The sequence below is a fragment of the Terrapene carolina genome, unplaced genomic scaffold, assembly GCF_002925995.2.
Source record: "Terrapene carolina triunguis isolate 2854851 unplaced genomic scaffold, T_m_triunguis-2.0 Scaffold67, whole genome shotgun sequence".
In the NCBI taxonomy this organism is placed as follows: Eukaryota; Metazoa; Chordata; order Testudines; family Emydidae; genus Terrapene; species Terrapene triunguis.
The window spans coordinates 16,887,293-16,910,015 of record NW_020664418.1 but is presented as its reverse complement, the minus strand read 5'-3'; the positions used below and the strand labels follow the sequence as shown (position 1 = coordinate 16,910,015).

The 22,723-nt window shown below is 40.3% G+C and overlaps 1 protein-coding gene across 1 annotated transcript in view; it reads left to right on the top strand.

The window, feature by feature from the left end:
• The window catches only part of UBE2Q2 (ubiquitin conjugating enzyme E2 Q2), an 88,205-nt gene extending 67,833 nt beyond the window's left edge, over positions 1 to 20,372 (top strand). The window contains exons 6-13 of the mRNA XM_024205427.2: positions 5,485 to 5,569; positions 8,679 to 8,739; positions 10,604 to 10,694; positions 11,406 to 11,464; positions 13,206 to 13,254; positions 14,376 to 14,471; positions 16,653 to 16,719; positions 20,238 to 20,372. Coding sequence (XP_024061195.1) covers positions 5,485 to 5,569; positions 8,679 to 8,739; positions 10,604 to 10,694; positions 11,406 to 11,464; positions 13,206 to 13,254; positions 14,376 to 14,471; positions 16,653 to 16,719; positions 20,238 to 20,269 — 540 coding nt within the window. The 3' untranslated portion in view covers positions 20,270 to 20,372. The remainder of the gene's footprint in view (positions 1 to 5,484; positions 5,570 to 8,678; positions 8,740 to 10,603; positions 10,695 to 11,405; positions 11,465 to 13,205; positions 13,255 to 14,375; positions 14,472 to 16,652; positions 16,720 to 20,237) is intronic.
• Positions 20,373 to 22,723: the final 2,351 nt, after the last annotated feature.

Sequence of the window (22,723 nt, the reverse complement as noted above, 5' to 3'; positions counted from 1 at the left end):
CCTCCCACACCTTGCACACCAACCCCCTGCCCCAGCCCTACATTCATGGTCCTGCATACAATTTCCCCACCCAGATGTGGCCCTCGCACCCAAAAGTTTGCCCATCCCTGCTCTACACATTTTGTATTTAGAGGGAGAGAAAGGACCGGGAAAAAAGCTAACATTACCAGGTGTGGCTTTTGAGTTTTCAAATTTGTCTTTTTCATCCAAAGTAAGGAAGCCATTGTGACGGGTTAGACCCCCCTTCTAAGATGCTACCTGATGTGCTGTGGTTTAACTGAGCCTCCCCTGCTCAATCAGCCTGGGTTCCCTCTTACTGCTTTGCTGAATTAGGCTCTCTGGCCTCTTGCAGCACATACACGCAGGTAGGGCCGCATCCCACTGCAGATACAGACTGAAAGCAAGTCTGTGTGAGATGGCTCCCCCAGCACTCACGTGCCCACCCCTTTTGGGAGACAAACCCAAAATACTACTGTCTTGCACTGTAGAGAAATACTTGTACAGTGCAAGCTCATAAAATTTGCCCTCTTGCTCACTGTGAAGAGAGATGTGCACGACTTTTTGCCCCCCCAGTTAGAAATTCTAGAAACTGGGTTAAATAATAAACAAAACAAATTTTATTAACTACAAAAGGTGAATTTTAAGTGAATATAAGAGATAAAAGACAGAACAAAGCAGTTTACTGAACAAATAAAACAAAGTATGCAAGCTAAGCTCAATATACTTAAGAAACAGGTTACAAAATATAATTTCTTACCCATAATATTATTTTAGGCAGGTTGCAAAGTTTCTGTAGTTTAGCATTCCAGTTATATTTCTTTTCAGATTGGACCTTTTGTCTTAGGCTAGACTCCCCTCTGCCTTCTCTTCAGGTGGCTTTAGCAGTTTCTCCTCTTGGGCAGACAGGCCATGGAGAGGAGAAGTCCCGTTTGCCTTTCTCCCCATCCTTAAAGGATTCCTGCCTTATGTAAATCCTATTTGTTTTCCAAACTTAACCCCTCCCTCCCCCCTTCCCTTCCAGTGGAAAGTTACAAAAAGTCCTAGGTAATGTTTAATATCAGATGACGAGACCACCTGACCTTGTAATGTCACAGTTGTCCCTGATGCCTCCCAGGAGGGAGAGAGATTAGTATCTTCATGGTTTTGTTCCTTTCTGATGGCTCATCAGATTTGATGGCCTGTCGTCTGGTGGATGTCTTCCCAATACACACCCAGTTGTAATTGTTACATAGTCCATATTTCTAACTTTAGATACATAAATGATACATTCATACAAATTGGATAATCACATTCAGTAAATCATAACCTTTCCAATGATACCTTACAAGACCCATCCTTGCATAAAGTATATCTCAGTTATGTCAGTCATATCATAAGTATATTTTCATAAAGAATATGGAGTGAAACCTCACAACCATTATTCCTTTCCCCCACATCCTCTGGATCTTCAAACGCCATTAATTTCTCTCAGTTTTAGGTAGCAGCCAATTTCCTAGAGAAAGTTTATCCCATCAGACTCATTCAGACTTCTGCTATCTGAGTTCAGGTACTGATAAACTGAAAAGTGGGCCTGTATGCTTGGCTCTCATTAATGGAAATATAAATTGAGTGAAACCACATTTTATTTGCTATCCCCCACTTTGTGCTCAGTTTCAGGAAGAGGCTTCTAAATAAGTCCCAATCATTATTATTTTTTTTTTTTTAATTCACTGAATAGTTGTGGTGAAAAGTCCCTCTGAAGTACAATAGCCAGTTGAGTTTGCCTTCTCTTCATAAAGAGGTTCGTACCATATATACTTGATCATAAGCTGGTTCATTTATAAGCCGACCCCCACAAGATGGATAAGTAAAAATGGAAAATTTTTATAACCTGTTCATAAGCCAACCCTATAATTTAGGGGTCAGCAAACTTTGGCTCCCGGGCCATCAATATAAGCTGCTGGTGGGCCGAGATGGTTTGTTTACCTCCAGCGCCCGCAGGCACGGAGGTAAACCTAAGTAAACAAAGTGTTCTGGTGTGCCAGCTGCTTACTCTGACGGGCCAGGACAGCAACTGGTGTGGAAACTTTTTGGGGGGGAGAAACTGGGAGTCGGGGGAGTAACCCCTGTGACCACCCCCCACATGACCCCACCCCTAGCCAGGGACCCCCACACTCTCCCCATCCCATCCCTTCCCACCTTATCTGGGGAGGGCCAGGGGAGGATGTCTCTGGCCTGGCTGGAGCTGCTCCGGCAGGTCAGACCGGGCGGCGCGGCCACAGCCTCCTCTGGGGGGCGGGGCCAAGCGGTGTGGCTGCAGCCTGCCAGCCCCGGAGCTGCAGCTGCTTTGGAGGCTGGGGGAGAGCAGCGTGGCCAGAAGCGGAGAGACTCTGGCCCCGCCTCCTCCCTTCTGGCTCTGCTGGCTGTGCTGCCTCTCCTTGCTCCCTCTGTTGGGGGGAGGGACTGTGTCCCACCTCTCCCTCTCTGTACCCGTTCATAAGCTGACCCCCTTCTCTGGTGCTTCCCTTTTTTACAAAAAAAATTTGGCTTCTGAATGAGTATATAGGGTACTTTTCTAATGAACTCATCATTAGAGATTTATATATCCAGACTCATCTGACATTTAATTTAAGGGGTTCTCTCCAATTTCCTGGGTTCCCTGTAAACATCCAGAAAATAAGCCCTTTCTGTACAGGACAAATGATAACATGAATTCAGTGGGAGACAAGAATTGAGGAGTTTGAATGAGGTATCAGGTTTGTAAATCTAGGCAAGAATCTGAAATGTCATTCCTGTGTGTCTGAAGTGAGCAATAATACAATACACTTTGCATAATCTTAGCAGCCCTTTTCTAAGGAGCTGATTACTTCTGAAAAGGGGAATTAATAACAGTTACATTTATGGGCAATTTTACAGAGCCCCTGCATTTTCTTCATCTGATGTGTTCACTGGTACAATATAATAGATTGGGTTGAAAGACAAGAGCCATGTCTACACTACGAGTGCTTTACTGGTATACTGTATAGGTAGGCTTGGAAGGATAGATTATCAGTATATTTCACTGTACACACAAACCGACAAAATATATTCCCATTGATAAAAGAAATGTACAGATAAGCAACTTTTTTTTTTACTCTGCCTAAGAACTTGTTGAAGTTTGATTTAAGGATATAATATAGTTTGTATATTTTGACATGTGATGTTGACAATTTGTGTTTTAACAATGGTAAAGCTTTAACTTTTTTAATCTCAACATCTACTGTCACAAAACAATGGGGGTTGACAATTATTTTACCACCATTCTATAATTTCCCACAACTGTGAACATTTAAATAGATAAAAATAGAAAAACATGCTTAAAAATAAATATTTATGATATCCATTGAAATTATAAAATAAAGATAGGCTTCACAGAATTCAATGTTTGGTCTTTATGATTTCCTGGGAATTGATTGATGTTTGTTACAAATTTTTTAAAAATGCGTGAAAATTGGGTGCAAAAAACAAACTTCACAGTTTTCTGGGTAAACATTGGGGGACCGGAGGACAAAAAAACAACTAATTGAGAAAAGGAAGAGTACTTAAATCACAGCATTTATAAACTTAAGAGTACTTAAACTACAATAAACTGCTTTTACTTTATTTTATTTTACTTTACTTCAACACAACGTGCACAAGCGTGTGTATATCTACATCTTCTACTACATTGCCTCACTTTAACAGACAACTTTCGGTGGGGTGGCCTCTTCTCTTAGTTGTTCATAAACTTCAAAATTCCTTTTGTGCAGAAATTTTCAGTGCTTGATCTTGAATCAAAGATTAATTCCTTTTAGAACTCTGAGCAAAATCAATTCAGTTGAGTTATAAGAACTTGTCAGTGGGAAGAAGGGGAAAGATAATTTCCTGCATGTCATGATCAGAACTCGTACTCACAGAGGTCCAATGGTACAGTAACTCCTCACTTAACGTTGTAGTTATGTTCCTGAAAAATGTGACTTTAAGTGAAACGATGTTAAGTGAATCCAATTTCTCCATAAGAATTTATGTAAATGAGGGGGTTAGGTTCCTGGGAAAAAATGTTTACCAGACAAAAGACTATATTTTACACTCTCTCTCTCTCTCTCTCTCGCGTGCTCTAAGTTTTAAACAAACAATTTAATACTGGTACACAGTGATGATGATTGTGAAGCTTGGTTGAGGTGGAGGAGTCAGAGGATGGGATGTTTCCAGGGAATGCCTTATTGCTAAATGATGAACTAGCAATTGGCTGAGCCCTTAAGGGTTAACTCTCACACTCTACTGTACAAGGCAGCAGGAAAGTAGGGAGGGCAGACAGAGATGCACACCCTGTGTGTGTGTGAGTGAGAGAGAGATGTGCATTTCCCCTTTAAGTATGAAGAGTGGGGTCAGAAGTACACGGCCTTGTTAATTAGAACAGCAAGCTGAGACCAGACCGAAGCTGCAGCTGCTGCTGCCTGGAAGCTCCCTCTGTCTTGTGTTGCCCCTGCTCTATGGAAGATGGGGTAAGCGGGGTGCAGGAGCAGGGGGGAGGGGGACACCCTGACATTAGCCCCGCTCTTTCTCTTCCCCCCCCCCCCAGCAAGCAGGAGTCTCGGGGAGCAGCTCCAAGGCAGAGGACAGGAGCAGCACATGGCAGTGTGGGGAGGGACAGCTGCAATTACTAGCCTGCTGGGCAGCTGTTGTACAGGGAACTTAGGGGAGCGGGGAGCTGATAGATGGGGGGCTGTCGGTCCACCCTGGTTCTAACCACCCACCAGCTAGCTCCACCGGGTTGCCCTTCCTGCAAGCAGTGGACAAAGCAGGCGGCTGCCAAACGACAACGTTAGAAGGGAGCATTGCACAACTTTAAAAGAGCATGTTCTCTAATTGATCAGCAACGTAACAATGTTAACTGGGATGACTTTAAGTGATGAGTTACTGTATTTAGACATGTGGCTAGTTTTCTGCAAGATTTGAAAACAAGCTACATGTATAAAAGGATAGATGTTTAAAGCCAGCAGCTTTTGTGTAGAAGCATTAGTATTTTTTGTTTGCCCTTGAAAACTAGTACGCATTTTGAAGATACTGTGGCTGCACAGTTCCTAAGCACCACTGGATTGCAGCCACTCTACCTGCACTACATTGAAGGAACTTGGGTTTTTTCCTTAAATTTGTTGCTGCAATCTTTTGCACTTCCCTAAAGCATTGTCACATGTATATATTCTTGTATTGCTGTTTTCTTTGTTAAATGTAAATACAATGTACCATACTATTCAGCATGTGAAATGTTGCTAAACTAGGAGTGTGGAACTGACTTGGGGATTCTGACTATATAGGTACTTGACTTCTCAACTTGCATGACTGCTAGATCTGTGAAATTAATATACTCTACCATTTTGTGGTACCTTAATAGAGTTGCATAGACTTTGCGAGTATACAGATTTTTTTTTTAAGCATTAGTAATACAAATGAAGCTGTTAACTGTTGCCTGTTTTTTAATTTTAGGGTGCAGTGTCTGGGTCAGTCCAGGCTTCAGATCGACTTATGAAAGAGCTCAGGGATATCTACAGATCACAGAGTTATAAAACAGGTAAGGTGCTCTACATTTCTCTCCTTAGAAATGCAAGTCAGAAGCTTTTTATCTCTTGGTAAATATCCTCTGCTACTAGCTCTTTGTTTTGTACTTTATTTCATTATGTGCATTTTTTTTAATCTTCGCTTCAGATTTTGAAGTTGAATTACTTGAATTTTCTTTAAGCATTCCACCTGTAAATTTTTTTTTTCTGGCTTTCATATTTTTCTAACCTGGCTTCTTTGCTACATAAAATTTCATGTTAACAGTAGTAGCATTAATATAACCGCTTGAGTGCCGTCTAGAGGTGATGCTGAACACCAGAGATCACATTGACTTTAGTGGGAATTGTGGTTTTTCAGCATCTCTTGGGATCTAGCCCTCCCACCCCAGGTACATAGGGCAAAAATCTTGCAGTGCTGTCCTGGTCATGTGGTACTGCATGTTACATTTGAAGCAATTTAAATATTCCTGGCACACAAGGGATTGCACTTGATTCCAAAGCCCTTTTCTATTGAATGCAATAAGTGAGATTTAGTCTTAGCCATATTTTTATCTATCAGTTCTCCTTTGATAACACTCTCTGATGCTCAGATTCTGTATGCATACAGTGTTGCACATACACGTCCTGCCCTTTCAACTACTGAAACTATTGAAAAACCATGGTTGTATGTTTATTTTGTAAACAAGTGTTCATCATTTACCCCAATAGATTAGCTTAGTCAGATAAAGGCTGGCTATCCTCTTTACTCTGTATATAGAAATTGCCTGAAATAGCACAACAGTGGGGTGAGTGGATTGTGTTGTCTGGTCGCTTTCTGTAGTGAGTAGAAGTTTTATAATATAGTTGTTATAGTAGATTCATCTGCTGTAACTTCCTGAGCAGAACATAGCCATACTGGCTCAGCCCTAATGTCTTATTTCTTGCCCACACAAGGGACAAGAGTACAGGTACAGGTCAGGGTGGGAATAGGGGGAATTCCTGATCAAAAGTCTTCGGATTTGCTTGTCTGACAGGAAAATGCCTGTCCCAGCTGTCAGGATAGGAAGCCTTGTTCTCAAGTAAATTAAAAAGAATGATTGCTGCTCTGATTTGTCTAAAGGCATTCTCTGCATTTTGCCTGTCCTATTTTGAGTTACTGTGCCAGTTTTCTCATTCTAATGTGGCTGACCCTCACTCAGTGGCTTTGGTATTTTAATTTATATTTAAGAAAGGACAAAACTGAACAAGTAAGACCACCAGTCTGAGACTGTCTCAGTTCCATTTCAGAATATTTACTTTAACGTTATTATGGATTTCCTATATTTATCTGGTTTGAAATACAGATCTGATCATACAGAATAGTGCTAATCTCATGCTGCCTGCTGCTGTTGAGTGTTCATTTTGTGACACGATCCACCACTGTCTTTTTGTTCAGATTACCCCTTCAAGCCAGTAGAAACTAGTCAGTGGGGCTGAGAAGAATCTACAGTTAGGCCATTTGCTCTTAGCTGCATTAAATCATGGAGTGTGCTTTGCTGTCTATGTGGGGATTTCAGGTTTATTTTAGGAAAGCCATTTCCATCAAGAGCAGTATCCTTTTGAAAGGCAGGAAGCCTGGTTGCTAAAGTCTTCATTAAATATGCATGTGCACTGTCTCAGGTGGATTTAATGGTATTGAGTCATTTTAGATGCAACTACTGACCAGGGTGCCTTATTTCAATGCCTCTGTGAAGTGTTTAGCAGACTGTCCACCTATAGACTGGCATAATGGGCCAATTCGCTAAGATTATGCTACTGTGTGGAGTGAAAGTATTGAAACCATGTGACTGTCGAATACTGTAGCCTGAGAGCCCTATAGATAATTTTTTTTCTCCCTACTGATTGTCTTGGTGTTAGAAGACTGAGAATGTACAATTGTGGTCTCTAAAAGTTCTGCATGCACTTGTCTGTGTCTTTGCTGTGATGCCATATATCTAGTTTGAACATAATTTTATAAGAAAGAAGTCTGAGAGTGTATTTTGACAGATGAGTGGCTTGGTCATCCATAGCTCACAGATTTGCACCAACACTAACAATTCCAAATGCAAAGATCCTAGAATAATAACTCATAATTGATTACCAGTGATAAAATCACAGCCTTGGGTATCAAAGAATCAGATGGTGGAGGTGATTACTGGAGTTATATATTCCTTCAGAAAGGAATGAGATTTCTACAGATTGCATAGTTACCAGACTCTCCTGTTGGAACTATAATCTTCAGACTATTCCTGCCTGTGTAATTATGTGACTTTTATCCATGTAAAAATTACATCTTTAAAAACATACCAGTCTTGCCTTATACGGTAAAAGGTTTACTTGACTGTTTATGTATTCCCTGTACTTAATATACTGACTCCTTAAAATGCTATGGTGAAGTTTAGTTATGTAAGGCAGCAGGCACATTTTCAGTATAATCTGTAATTCTAATTTGTACAATAAACAGTTTAAACATACACAGATCAGAGTCCCAAATCATGCCGTTTACGGGCTGCCAGAGACTGACATCCTTTTGTTTGCTGTTGGAGTGTCTGTCACTACCCACTGTGATAGCAACCCCCTTTTTTTATTTTCTATTCAGTGGTTACCTTTCTGGCAACATTGATTGGATCAGCCCCCACCTGCAAATTAGGAAACTGTTGGTTTGGATTAACGTGCATAATACTAATCTTTGTGCATACGTACAGGAGATGAAGCCTGTTCAGCATTGAATGAGATGTGGCTATAGATGTTAGGAAATATGAAGAGAACAGAAGTGGAAAAATTCTAGAATGGGAAGGGACACCCTTGATTTGTGTGGTATTCCCATTTGAAACTATTAGGAGATACAGATATTGACTTTTTTGTAACCTTATTCTGAAAGTACTTATGGTTATCTAAGGGAAAGCACATCTTGAATTGAGGCTCTTATCCCTTGATGTATCTGATAGATTAATTGTTGCTTATAGCCACAGACTGGCCTGGTCAGGCACTTAAAAGGATATAACAGATTTTATATGCTTTTCCTTATTAAAGATGATAAAACATAACCTGTTTGGGATGGTGTTACACAGTTAATTCAGAACAGTACATTCTGGTTCCTAAATAACTTCTCTAATACTTCCACAGGGATTTATTCAGTGGAACTTGTAAATGACAGCCTGTATGAGTGGCACGTTAAACTTCTAAAGTAAGTTTTTTTTTTTTTTTTTTTTTTTAAAACTCTCTCTCCTAAAGAACCCATTTTAATGCTGCTACACAGATTACAATATGGAATTGACACTGTCTAGCTAGAATGTACTATGAAGGCTTCCTGGATAGAGGTCTTTGGAATTTAATGCAGACTGAACTGAACTGCATTGGTAGAGCTGGCACTGAATATACCTGAATTTACACTGTCAAACCAGTGCTCTTTTACCATAATTTTTGACCACCAAGATTCTCTCCCCAAACCCTTACAAAATGGTGAACGTGTCGTACTGAATAATTTTTTAACTTGAAGAATAAATAGGTTTTGATCCTTTTTGAGTTATACAAAAGAACAGAACTGTTTTACTGGCATTAGCAGCTTTTATTTTTATGACTCAACAATGACATATGCCTAAATGAAAAAAATACAATTCCAGGATATAGTCCTAATCACCTGTGTGTGAACTATGAAATGTAAACAAGATTGAAAATCTTAGGCTTTTTACTACACATGTTGGCCAATACTACTGACACATCTATACTTTTAATGTGTATATATCTTTTACCTTAAAAAATATTCCCAGAGCTGTTCCCTTGAAATCATCCCTGGTGATAGGGTAACATGCTAACCTACAGATTAACCTCTAAGAAGGAAAAACATACCCCAAACCAAGCTAGTTACATCTGTCCCCTAGAAGTGATGGAGTGGATCCCATCAGACTGCTATGAGGTTCTCCCAGAACTGCATGGACACACAGGACAACTGCTGTGAGGGAACACCCTCTCTGGATGGATCACTGACCCACCCCCAGCTGCCATGAGCACAAGCCTTGTTTCCCTCTCTGAGGGCTTGTCTACACTACACAGCTTTTAGCGACACAGCTATGTCGCTATAGCCATGCTGCTAAAAGTCGGGCAGTATAGCCGCTGTTTGTCGGTTCTCCTGCCGTCAAAAAACTTCCACCCGCAACGAGTGGCATTTGCGTTCTGCTGACAAGCCTCTGTTCACACTGGCACTTGTCGTGGCAAAACTTTTGTCTTTCTGGAGATTTAACACCTCTGAACGACAAAATTGTGTCATTCAATTATCAGTGTAGACCTAGCCTTAGTGTGGTTGTAGGCATTCAGAGAAGTGCTACTGGCTTCCAGTGGAATATCTACGGTCTTCAGCAAAGTGCTTGATGCATCCAGCACATATGTAACCAAACTTACAAGGAAGGGACTGTGTCTGTGTTCTTACTAAAAAGTGTATTGGGATGCCAGTTCTTGAGGTAGGATTAACCTAGCACTGCAAGAATTGATAACCAGGCTGCTAGCTATTTATAATCCTGCCATCAGTGTCTGCCTACAAACAGGGTTGTTGAAATTGTGCTGATAGCAAAGACCGTTGGCTTTACTAATGCCACAGATGCAGAATTTCTGATTCAGTGGTAATCTAGAACTCTGCACTATACATCAAATGTAACTCGTTCAGTTAGTAAACATTGAAGGTTTGAGGACGAGTGTAAAAATCTCTTCATTTAAAAGCATTTAACTTTTAGAAGGATACCAAATTTCAGTGACGAGAAAACAAATTACTATTTTCAAACAAAAGGGTTTTTTATTTTGAATGTCTGCATTTCAAATCCTTGAATAACATAAATCTGGTAAGAACATGATACATCACAGTGAATCTTCTTGCTGCTACTTTCAACTGCAGAGTGTTTACCTGGCATTTGTGCTTTGATTAAGAATTGTAAAAGTTAACTGAAACTGCAAGAACATTAAAGAAGATAAAGGAACTCTTTAAGGGTAATTTCTCTTCTATAGAAAGCCAAATAATTCATTTCATTCTGTTTTGCTTTTCCCACCTGTTTAATTCCTAGAGTTGATCCTGACAGCCCGTTACATAGTGATCTTCAGGTCTTAAAAGAAAAAGAAGGTGTAGAATACATTTTGCTCAACTTCTCATTTAAGGTAAATGAGTATCAGTAGAGTACTGAGAGGAAATTTTTACTATCTGGATGTAGAAATCATTTTAAATGGTAGTAGGCCATGTGCTCTATTTCGGGGTTCTCAAACTTCATTGCACTGCGACCCCCTTCTGACAACAAAAATTACTTCACAACCCCAGAAGAGGGGACTGAAGTCTGAGCCTGCCCAAGCCCCACTGCCCCGGGTTGGGGGGCCCAAGCCCACTGCCCTGGGCATGGGGGGGCCAAAGCTGAAGCTCAAGGGCTTCAGCCCCAGGCAGCAGGCCTGCAACCTGAGCCCTGCCGCCCAGGGCTGAAGCCCTTGGGCTTTGGCTTCGGCCCTGGGCAGTGGGGCTCGGGCTTCGGTCCCAGGCCTCAGCAAATCTAAGCCAGCCATGACGACCCCATTCAAAGGGGGTGGCGACCCACTTTGGGGTCCTGACCCACAGTTTGAGAACCGCTGCTCTGTTTGAAGGATGATGGTATAGCTTTCAAAAACAGATACGATTTTTAATATATTACTGTACTGTCACATTCCAAGGCTGATGTTCTGCTAGAAGTAATGTAAACTTCTACATGAATGCAAGATGAAGATTTAACTTTTCAAACTTTATAAACTATGCATTTCCCAAAGAATAAATTGAAATATCCTTTTCTTACTGGAAATCAGTGTTGCAGCATAGCTTTTAACTCTATACTTTGTTGTGCTTTTCAGGATAATTTTCCTTTTGATCCACCCTTTGTGCGAGTGGTATCTCCTGTGCTCACGGGAGGGTAAGTTTTTTTTTTTTTTTTTTTTTTTAAACTCTGACTTGTATAAAAAGGTTTTGTAGTAGAAACTATGCTGAAGACACCCTTGATTTCTGGGAACTACAACCGGATTTTAAGGCAAGACCCCACAATGTATATTGGTGAACTGCTGTCGGATAGGAGACTATGACAACGCTCAGGAAATGAGAGACAGACAGACACCGAGATTTGCTTCTCAATCACTGCTAATTCAAACCAGTGAGCTAAAGTAGCTTCCAGCTAGCTGCCTATATGAAATGTGTTGGTTTAGTCCATTGTGAAGTTGCAAAGTGTGTGTGTACACTAATTCTTTTCCCTAGAACTTCCTGCTATTGACGTTGGCAGTAGCAATGATAGGTGTAACAGTAAGGATAACTGCCAGTGTCGTTACCTCCATGTGATTTAATCCTGCTCTGCTCAGAGCAGATGACGTGGTTATAACGCTGCTGGCCAGTCTGTACTGGCTTTCACACTGGTGGAGCTGCATCTCTGTAACAGTGGGGAGTTTTAGGGGAAAAGTTAGTGCAAACATAGCCCAGAAGCATTAAACTTGATGACGATGAGCTTCTTACTCCTAAGGGTGATTCCTTTAGAGTATTACTGAAGTACGTTGGCTGGGCGGTGTTGGGGAAGCTTATAGATATTTATTGGGACGGGATGGAATTCGGCATCAGAGTTGTAGGAAGGTAAGTGACAGTTCTTATTTAAAAAAAATTCTGAATTTAGTGAAAACTGGTACTGATTCTGACTCTGCCGTAGCCTATTGTCAACCTTAATTCGAGAAATAGTAATTTCGAATTGTAGACATGACTGCTGCTGTCACACAAATAAATATATAAAAAGTAATATGAAAACAGTGCATTCATTACCCATTTAGAAGCGCACTCTCTTCCTTAAACTGATTCTTCCTTGTGCAAAATTGCTGGTAAAGAAAAGGTTAATAGCTCTAAAGGTCTAGATTTTTCATGACTATCGCAGAGGAATGTAACACAATTCCAGCTTCGGAAATGTGTCCAGCATGCTCCTGATAGTCCAGATGAAGGAGAACATTCTGCACTTTGTGGGCTTAAAACTCCCGTTACTCCATCCCATTCCCTGTGTTGCCCTGGCATGTTGTGAATTGCTGATGTTCATTCAGAGTGACTTCGCAGTATGTATAGTGCATGCTGGGGAGTTATTTGGTTTAGAAGTGACAAAATGCTTGAGAAGGTGAGTTTTAAGATTAAATAATGAATGCCCCTCTAGCCTGTCTCTTCTGTGAAGAGGAGGCCATTGCACATATTTGTAAAGTTGCTGGAATTGTGTTAAATTCCTTTTTGGAAGTAACTCTAAAAAACTATCCATTTGTACTATGTCTACAATAGAGCCATCAAAAATAGCATCCCTCTACCACATTTTTCAATTCTGACTGTGTAAACTGTCCAGACTAGCTGAGTCACTGATTCTCACTAAGACTTTCCTTGTGGTTGGACAAAGCAAATTAGTTTCCCTCGTCTCTAGACATCATTCTGCTCTATATAAATAAATGTATATAGCTAACATACTGCAATATATTGCCCTTGAAAGTGCTGTCTAATTTTTTATAGCTGAGCAAACAGTGTGACAGACTAACTCATAACAGCCTGAGGGTATGACTGCATAGTAATCTCTTTACTAACTGGTCTTGAAAGATGCCAAATAAAAGCCATGTTGAATTCAAAATTTCTAATCTAACATTTATTTTTAGGTATGTCCTGGGTGGGGGTGCATTATGCATGGAACTTCTTACTAAACAGGTGAATATAAAATCAAAATCTTTTGTATTTTCTTTGTGTGTTTGTTTGGTTTTTTTTTAATTGTCAAGAGTAATGGCGGAAGGGTGCAATGCTTAGTTGGAAAAAAAAAAGTGATTGTAATAGCAGTTAGCATCCTGACTAGAACAAATAATATTTCTTAAGAATAGTAATAAGAAGGTGTTTTTGTATGTGAGCTTAAACACCACCGCCTGTTAGGATCAAAGGGCCAAATCATACACTCCTGTGGAAATGCTTGCCGTAGGGGAACAAGGTCCAGGAAGCTTGAGCTCTGTAAGGGTCACCTTACTGAACTTGCATCAGATCTTCCTCTTCATCCTGGAGGGACTGGGGAGGGAGAGGAAACAGGAAGTGCTGTTCTTTCTCCCCATCCCAAACTTGGTGGATTCCTGGAGTCTGTGAGAGAGGGAACCCCAGGTCCAGTAAAAGGCGAGATCACTTTGTCCTGCTCCTTTGAAACCTCCCCCCCCCCACCTTCTACCCTAGCAGCTGCCCCACAAAATCCGATATGGGGGTGCAGGTGCTGAGCTTCGGTGAATGCTGCTTCAAGCAGCTTTAATTTAGGAGTAGATAGCTGCTGCCTATGGAAAGAAGATTGCAGTGGACAGCATCTCCCCTACAAATATAGCTCCTGTAAAAGTCTAGTAGAGACTTGTGTGAACCCTGGAAAGGTAAAACAGTGCCAGAGAGGCTGCCCAGCTGTGTGGAAACAGGATCTTTTTGCTCACTTAATTGCTTAATTGAGTCATTAAAAGCAGTCTTTTAAAGCTGTAATTGCTATTGTAAAGCTAGCTGAAAATTAGTAGAATTCTATAATGTAGTTGTGTTTTTCTTTGTTTTTTGTCTTACCAGATTCTGGAAATGTGTGCAACTTGGCTTTTTCCTTTTTCCTACAAGCTCTTTATGCTAACATAGTTTACTTTAGTTTCTTGTGTTTCTCTTGGGAATAACTAATTGTTTTATAGTTTTTAAAAGCTATTAACCAAAAATACCATGGTTTGCTAGAGTTTAGCAAAAAGAAACATACTTTCCAGAGTGGATTTGCAAGGTGAGCGTAAGAATACAAGCACATATTCTGTAGAAGTATTTCCTTCTTCCTTTAGGGCTGGAGTAGTGCCTATTCAATAGAATCGGTCATCATGCAGATCAATGCCACTTTAGTCAAAGGAAAAGCCAGAGTACAGTTTGGAGCCAATAAGGTAAATATATTATGTATAATTATTGAAGTGACTTTTGTGTTGTGGGTAGATACTTGTTTTATTTTCCATTTTATGTTGACTCTTATAGAAAGCTCAAATATAAAACAGCTGTTGGTTTAAAGATTAAATTAAGGTCCATATAAACTTTTGATTCACTTTTTGTGTGCTGAAACATATTGGTGTATTAGTGGCTAGTTTGCTGGAAATGAACGATATGGGTTTGTTAGGAAACAATGTGTGTGTGGGCCAGAGACAAATATTTTTTTTACATGGAAGGGTCAAAGAAGCAGGTGAAGCTCCTACTGTCCTCTTTCTGGCTTCTATTAGTAATTTAATGCAACATAAACTTCAGCCTGAACTTTCTCCCAAGATTGACTCTTCTTAAGGCTTTCCCTGCCAGTGGTCTGTCACTCTGTCCCTAGTTCTCTGCTCCTGAGGACAGGCTCTAACCCTTCTGATTGGTGCTAACTGAATCCATCCTGTATTTTCATGCCAGGATGAGTGAGGAGCCCTGCATCCCTATGCAGGATTCTGGAGCATGTCACTCTGGTACAGGGAGGTGGTTGTATCCAAACTAACTTTAAACAACTTTTTGCCTTCTCTTGGTAGTTGAGAAAAAGTATCTGAAGAAAGCTTTTTGGTAAACACTAAATAATATTTTAATAAAGGATGAAAAATTAATGAAATAACTATCCTAGATCTTTGTATGTGACTCTAAAAGTTGTCTGATCTTACCACTATTAAGGGGACACCTGTTCTGTGTTTTAATAATGTATGCATAGAAACAGACTAGTAATTCACCATAAAACAAGAGACAAACCATGTTGTTAGGTATTCTTAAAAATGTTTACCCAGGTCCCACTTTCAAGGTGGTTTAGGCACTTAATTCTAAGTCCCATGGACCTTTCGTAAGGGCTTAAGTTATGAATGAATTAGATCACTTAGGCACCCTTAAAATGCATTTTACCCATTGCTTCTACTTGCCCTTTGGTAGGAGACCGCTGTCCTATTGGTCCAGTCCATTGACTGTTAAAAGTTAAGCAGTTTTGCTGTTCTTATCAACCTACATTTAATTTCCATCATGTCTTTCTAATTTAACACTGATCAGATGTGCATTGCTATGGTCAAGTGGAGTTCTAGGGTCTGCAGGTTATTTAGGCCTCACAGCTCCAAACTGTAGCACAGATTTGTGAACCATCTCAAATTTGTGAGCCTGCAAATTTTGGAGGCATTTCTGATATTGGGTGCATGCAAACTGTGCCATTTGCACTTCTGCCTGCTCCACTTTTTTAAAAATAATTTCTTACCCTGAGAGCCAGGTATTTAATATTACAAGCTTTGTGTGGAAGATGGCTAATTTAGTTTGACAGTAAGAATCTTTTTAAACATATGTTAGGTAGGTTGACTTTTGAAATCTATCCACCTGGAATATCCCTTACCCTAAAAGTCATTCATCTATGAAATGTTAGGTCTACACTGCAATAAAACACCTGTGGCTGGCCTTTGCCAGCTGTCTGGGACCCCAGCTGCAGGACTTTAAAATTGCAGAGTAGATGTCTAGGCTCAGGCTGGAACCCAGGCTCTGGGGTCCTTCCCCCTTTCAGGGTCCCAGAGTCCAGGCTCTAGCCTGAGCCCAGAGGTCTACACTGCAATTTTATAGCCCTGCAGCCTGAGCCCCTCATGCGCAAGTCAGCTGACACAGGCCAGCCAGAGGTGTTTTTATTGCAGTGTAGCCATACCATTACTGTCCTAATATTTGCCTGTATTAGCACTATGGAAAAATATTTTTTAACTTGTACATGATTCAGAATGCAATGTCTTAAGATAGTCTTTTTTTAGGGGGTCGTGAAATATGCTAGGTGCAAGAACAGCACTTTAATGCAATGCACTTTGAAACCTGAAGCCCTGTATTTTATCAGTTAGCAAGTCCCATCACACAGCCACTGTACATGGCTTTTTAGTATGATGAGAGCCAACTCTTCAGTCCCCGAGGCCATGGATTTTGCAGGTTAAGACTGTAGTTGGTTTTCTTGTATGGCACCTCTTAATAGACTTTTTTTTTTTTTTTTGTTCTACTTACAGTACTCTCTAACTTTTCAAACAGTTACTTTATGGTATTTTGCTTAAGTGACTTGGTGTCACTTCTTGATGGTAGTATTAAATGACTTATTTTTCTTTCAGAACCAATATAATCTAGCAAGAGCACAGCAGTCCTATAAGTCTCTAGTACAAATACATGAGAAAAATGGTATGTAAATATTTACATTGTGCAATTTTGTATGTTCTTGTCTGTACAAATTGTACAGTGGCATGGAAAAGATAGTAATGCTTGAAACTAATATAATTGCCATACAATACAAACTTTTACCTGGTTTATTTGTGATAAAGCAAGAATGGCCTATATCTCTTCCCATGCATTGAAGGGCCTATTTTGCATTTTGTTTCCACCCTGATTATCCAGAATTTTTTTTTGTTATGCCTGAAATGTTTAGATGCTTCTCTAGCAAATAGACTCTTCTGTTCTCCAAAGAGCTTATCTAAATATAGCGCAAGACAAGTGAAAGCAATAATCAATGAGAGAATGAAGTAGAAGGGAGGATCAAAGGTTGAAAATACATAGAAAATACAAATTAAAACGTGTAGCCTGAAAACTGTTCAGTCTGGCTCTGAACCTATTGGGTTCTGGGAAGTGGGCGGGCAAAGCCCGCCCACTGCTAAAGGACCCCCCCCCCCCCAGCCTAAGGGGAGGACCCACAGGACCTAAAACCCAAATGATTACGGGGGACAACTAATGTAAAAACTTTGGACTTTCTCCAACTTGTCCATCTTTTCTGAAGTGTGATGCCCAGAACTGGTCACAATACTCCAGTTTTGAGGCCTTGTAGACCCTGGCTCTGAAGGCGGGGAGGTATGCTTTTCCCCCATACAAAACCAGTTGCCACCAGCTGGTGCTGCTGTTCACTACTTGTGTGGTAAGGTGGACATGGCTCCCTCTAGAAATTAGTATTACTACTTTCCAGCTTGAGTGAGCCACCTGGGAGTAGATAACTGATCTAATATCCCACATCATGATTTGGCATTGTTTTGCAACTAGACAATTCACCTAGACTTGTCAACTACTTTTAAAGTTGACAAGGCTCTTACAAAGAGAAGTACAGTAACTCCTCACTTAATGTTGTAGTTATGTTCCTGAAAAATGCGACTTTAAGTGAAATGATGTTAAGTGAATCCAATTTCCCCATAAGAATTAATGTAAATGGGGGGGGGGGGGTTAGGTTCCAGGGCAGTTTTCCCTACTCTGCAAGTACCAGGGGCGGGGGGGCTCAACCCTCAGCCCACCCACTCCACCCCTTCCCCCATGCCCCCACCCTTGACCCGCCTCTTCTCCCCCCCACCTCCTCTCCCTTTACTTCGCATGCTGCGTCCTGGCTCCTCCTCCCTCCCTTCTAAATGCTGCAAGCCAACTGATTGCCGCATTTGGGAGGGAGGGGGGAGGTGCACCGAGTCCTCGCTCCTCTCTCCACCTCCTGCCTGGGGCAATCAGCTGGCTTGCCGCGTTCGGGAGGCAGGAGGGCCTGTGCGCTGAGTCCTCGCGCCTCCCCCCTCCCTCCAAAACGCCGCAAGCCAGCTGATTGTCGTGGGCAGGAGGCGGGGGTGCAGGGAGGCTGCCAGCTGTGGAGAAAGCAGGCAGCCAAACAACGTAAGAGTGGAGCATTGCACAACTTTAAATGAGTATGTTCCCTAATTGATCAGCAACGTAACAACGAAACAATGTTAAGCGGGACGACTTTAAGTGAGGGATTACTGTATCTATTATTTATACTGTCTTGCTTTGCTGACTTATTTATCAAAGAATCTTCATCTAGGGACAGGGTGTGATCCAGTGGTTAAAACGTGGTACTGGGAGACAGGAGAGCTCTGTCTCAGTTGGACCTTGAATATGTTTTTCAGGGAAACTGAGGTGCACATCTGTACAATAAGCACGTCTTCTGCATCAGAGGAAGAGATGTGTATTGGAAATAGTTGATTCTAAAGCACTTTGAAATGTTATGATTAGCTGCTATTACTTGAGCTTTTTGGTTGTTTTTATTCTAAAAAAGTCAATATGGCTCTCTGTTTTAGTTCAACCTATACACTACAGTGATTACCAACATACAAAGCATTCACAGTATTAAAGATGTTTAAAGGCTTCTTTGTTAACTTATGGCTACTATAGGTCCTCAGGAACAGCTTAAGTAGGCACTGTACTAATCATACAAAATTTGAGGCAGATCTCTTAAAACTTTTGCTAGCGTGGTGGGTAGAATTAAATAGATACTTTTGATTTTAGCAGTGTCCATTTAAAAAAAAAAGTGCACACTTTGGTCTCACAGACTGAACCGTCACATGATCAGAAGTTATTCTGGGTATGTAGCAACTGAAATATATATTGAAAGGTAAATTGCTTAGTTGGCATTTCTGAACTTGCTGTTACAGTTCATCATTCCCATTCCGTCCTCAGCGGGATGAAACAGACTTGTAACACCAGGAACATCTTGGTCTATATTTTCAAACACTTGTGCAAAAGTTCAGCATGTACTTGCAAAATAGGATATTCATATGCATATACACCTCTACCCCGATATAACACGAATTCGGAAATAATGCGATAAAACAGTGCTCCGGGGGGGGGTTGGGGATGGGGAGGGGAGGTGGCCTGCGCACTCCGGCGGATCAAAGCAAGTTCAATATAACGCGGTTTCACCTATAACACGTACGATTTTTTGGCTCCCGAGGACAGCGTTATATCTGGGTAGAGGTGTACCAATATAATCAAACAAATGACTGTATGCAAGGCTTGCAGGATTGAAAATCATAGAAATGTAGGACAGGAAGGGACCTCAATAGATCATCTAGTCCAGTCCCCTGCACTGAGGCAGGACTAAGTATTATCTAGACCATCCCTGACAGCCGTTTGTCTAAACCTGTTCTTAATAACCTCCAATGACAGAGATTCCACAGCCTTCCCTAGGTAACTTATTCCTGTGCTTAACTACCCTTACAATTGGGAAGGTTTTCCTAATGTCTAACCTAAATTTCCATTGCTGCAATTTTAAGCCCATTACTTCTTGTCCTGTCTCCAGTGGTTAAAGAGAACAATTTATCACCCTCCTCTTTATAACAATCTTTTACATACTTGAAGACTGTTATCATGTCTCTTCTCCAGACTAAAACCCAGTTTTTCAATCTTTCCTCATAGTCATGTTTCTAGATCTTTAATCATTTTTGTTGCTCTCCTTTGGACTTTCTCCAACTTGTCCATCTTTTCTGAAGTGTGATGCCCAGAACTGGTCACAATACTCCAGTTTTGAGGCCTTGTAAGTGCTGAGTAGAGTGGAAGAATTACTTTTCATATCTTGCTTACAACATACCTGCTAATACATCCCAGAATCTGGGCCTTTGTCTTAACTAAAGCAGATGGAAACTAGATCAAATTACTCTTTGCGGTCTATATTGGTGTCTTAAGATTTGTCTAATTCAGCAGGATGGCTGCTGCTAACAGGAGCTCAATATTAATGCTTTATTTTCAAATATAAATACTGTGTCTGATCTTGCAAGGTGATGAGTGCTTTAACTCCCACTGAAATCAATAGGAGTTTAGGGTCTGTGGTGGATTGGTCTAGTTTTCAAATACAATTTAAATTTTAATTATACATCAAAATAGAGCCTAAAGCTGTCTCGCACTAAAGTTAAGAGTGCCTAATGTGTTTCTTTGTTCTTCTATAGGCTGGTACACTCCTCCAAAAGAAGATGGTTAATATTGTGGACTGTTGTACACCTGGACCAATGTCAAACAGCTCTTTTTTATTTCTTTCCAACACACACACACAGACTCAAGCTACGAGTGCCCCTAGAACAGCCGTACTGAAGACTTTAGCTATTAGATAAGTTAGTGGATAATCTGTCAACTGACACATCCAGTATAATTTACAGCCTTACCATTTTGCTCTTATTAGGTATCTTGGACTGAGCAGTTTTGGCCTTTACTGTATTTGTCCCTATGGATTAAGCATATTTGGGCCACTCCCTTCCTTCTCCATTTTTGTTTAAAAGTGCAAACTTTTTAAAGCTGGCTATTGAGTTACTAAAAGATCATTCAATAGGAGTCACTCACTACTTCTTACCTTTTGCAGAATGTGGACTGCAGAGACTTGCATTGTAATGTTTCATTTAAAGCCAACAAAGTTTAATACATTGTTTAATACTGTTTTAGGAAATTTCAGGTCTTGTATATCACAGTAGTTTTTCTGGTCTAAAATGAAAACATTTGTAGTATTGCCAAATTAAAAATATAGGAAAACGACATGTATGTTAAGTCATTAAACTTTTTTCATGGCTGTGTGAGGATATGAACTGTTTCTTGGAAGAGATTGTTGTATTTTTAAGCAGAGCAAGGCTGTGCCAATAAAACCTTGTAACTAGTCACTTCCACTGGGGCATCAGAATCTTGCTGGGCTGTTTCTGCTACTTAACAAAAGGAGCCACAGTATGAAGCTTGAAGTTATTTAAGATACTAAAAATCTTTTTAGGTGTTCCATTTTATTAACGGGTTGTTGCAATCATTTGTAAACTAATGAACTTATAAAGTGATTGGCACAAATCAAAATGAAAATCCTTGAACAAAAGTTTTTATATAAAAGCTACAATAAAATACAAAAAAGACATCACCTGATTGAGTTGTAAAAATAATGTTGCCATAGTCATGACAGTGCTTTTTGTTATTGAAAGACTAACAGGAACTATTCTTTCATTATTAGGAAATGAATCTGGGTCTGTGTAATTACTATATTTCATTGCCTTACCTAAATCAATTCTATTTTGGTTGTAGTATTAGTGATTAGACCTTTGTACTGCCAGGGATTGATATAAGGGTGTGTACCATGGATTAAGCACTTTTTTAGCCCAGAAGCATGTGGGTTTTTTTTGTTTGTTTGGTTTTTTTAGTTACAACTATCAAATTTGTGCTTTTCTTTTCTCTATCAGGCACCCATGGGCCCTTGTGCATTTGCTTCTAGATCCAGTTTTTAGCTTGAAAGAACAGATTGAAGGAATTTGGCACTACTCCTGATACGTACTATTTTGTTTCAAATAGTCTTCTAGGGAGTATAGTGGATGACTTGCCAGCCTTTCTGCTTACTTGGTTGTACATATATTCGCATACAATCCTGATAGCCAATTGCTCAGATAGCAACCTTAAGTGAAAGGCAGAACTCTTTAAGCATTAAAGTTCCTTAAAACCTGAGGCTAAAATCTTTGAATACATTATTGAATTCTTTAATATTCTAATGGGCTAGCAGGTTGACAGATGCACATTTGGCATGCTTTGTTTTGGATTTCATTTTTCATTGCAGAATTATTTGGCAATGTACAGTAATTTGTAAACTTGCATCAAGTTTATGAATAAAGAACCATTTTAAGAATTATTCTGTTTGTGGTTAGTCTTTGAATATAGATAGCTTTCTGTTCATGAACATGTGTGTGTTCCCAACCAATGCAATGTATAAAAGGAAAAACTGGTCAACAAGTCAAAACCTCTTTGGATTTCAGGTTCATGAGCACAAGTGTAAAATGCTTGTATGAAAAGCACCACTAAGTATGTAGACCAATGCATTCTGCACTAGATGAAGTTCCTAAGTTGACTTCAGGTATGGCCCCATAAAGTACACTATAATCTAAGGTATAAAAATCACATGGATCACTGGTAGTAAGGCCCACGGGGGGAAAGGGGGAAATGGACTTGCACAGCCACAGAGGAGAAATACTCATTCACTGCTGCTACTTTATCCTCTAAGGTCAATGGGACCTTCAAACTGCATGTCTTGTTAACCAACAAGTGAGCAAATGGGAGGAAAGCAATCAGATTCAATCTTCCACTTCTCTGAATATCTTCCTCCTCATCCAAACACCTTAACTTTCTTGGAATCAAGCCTCCAATACCAGCCCTCATCTAATCCTCTCTAATCTTGAGTGAATGCTAGGAAAGCCAAAAGCCTACACAATCACAATCAGACAGAGTTGAAAATCATTAGCCATGTAGCCAAACCTGCCTCATTTGGTAAATAGAAGCAGACAGCACTGAATGCTGGGCTACCCCACAATTGCCCTTTGTCAAACAACTAAAACAAATCCCAGCCTTGAGTTCACAATCTAAATCAGAAACAGGAAACAAAATAATTGTTTTGCAGTAAGAGCATATGACAGTTTGATCCCCA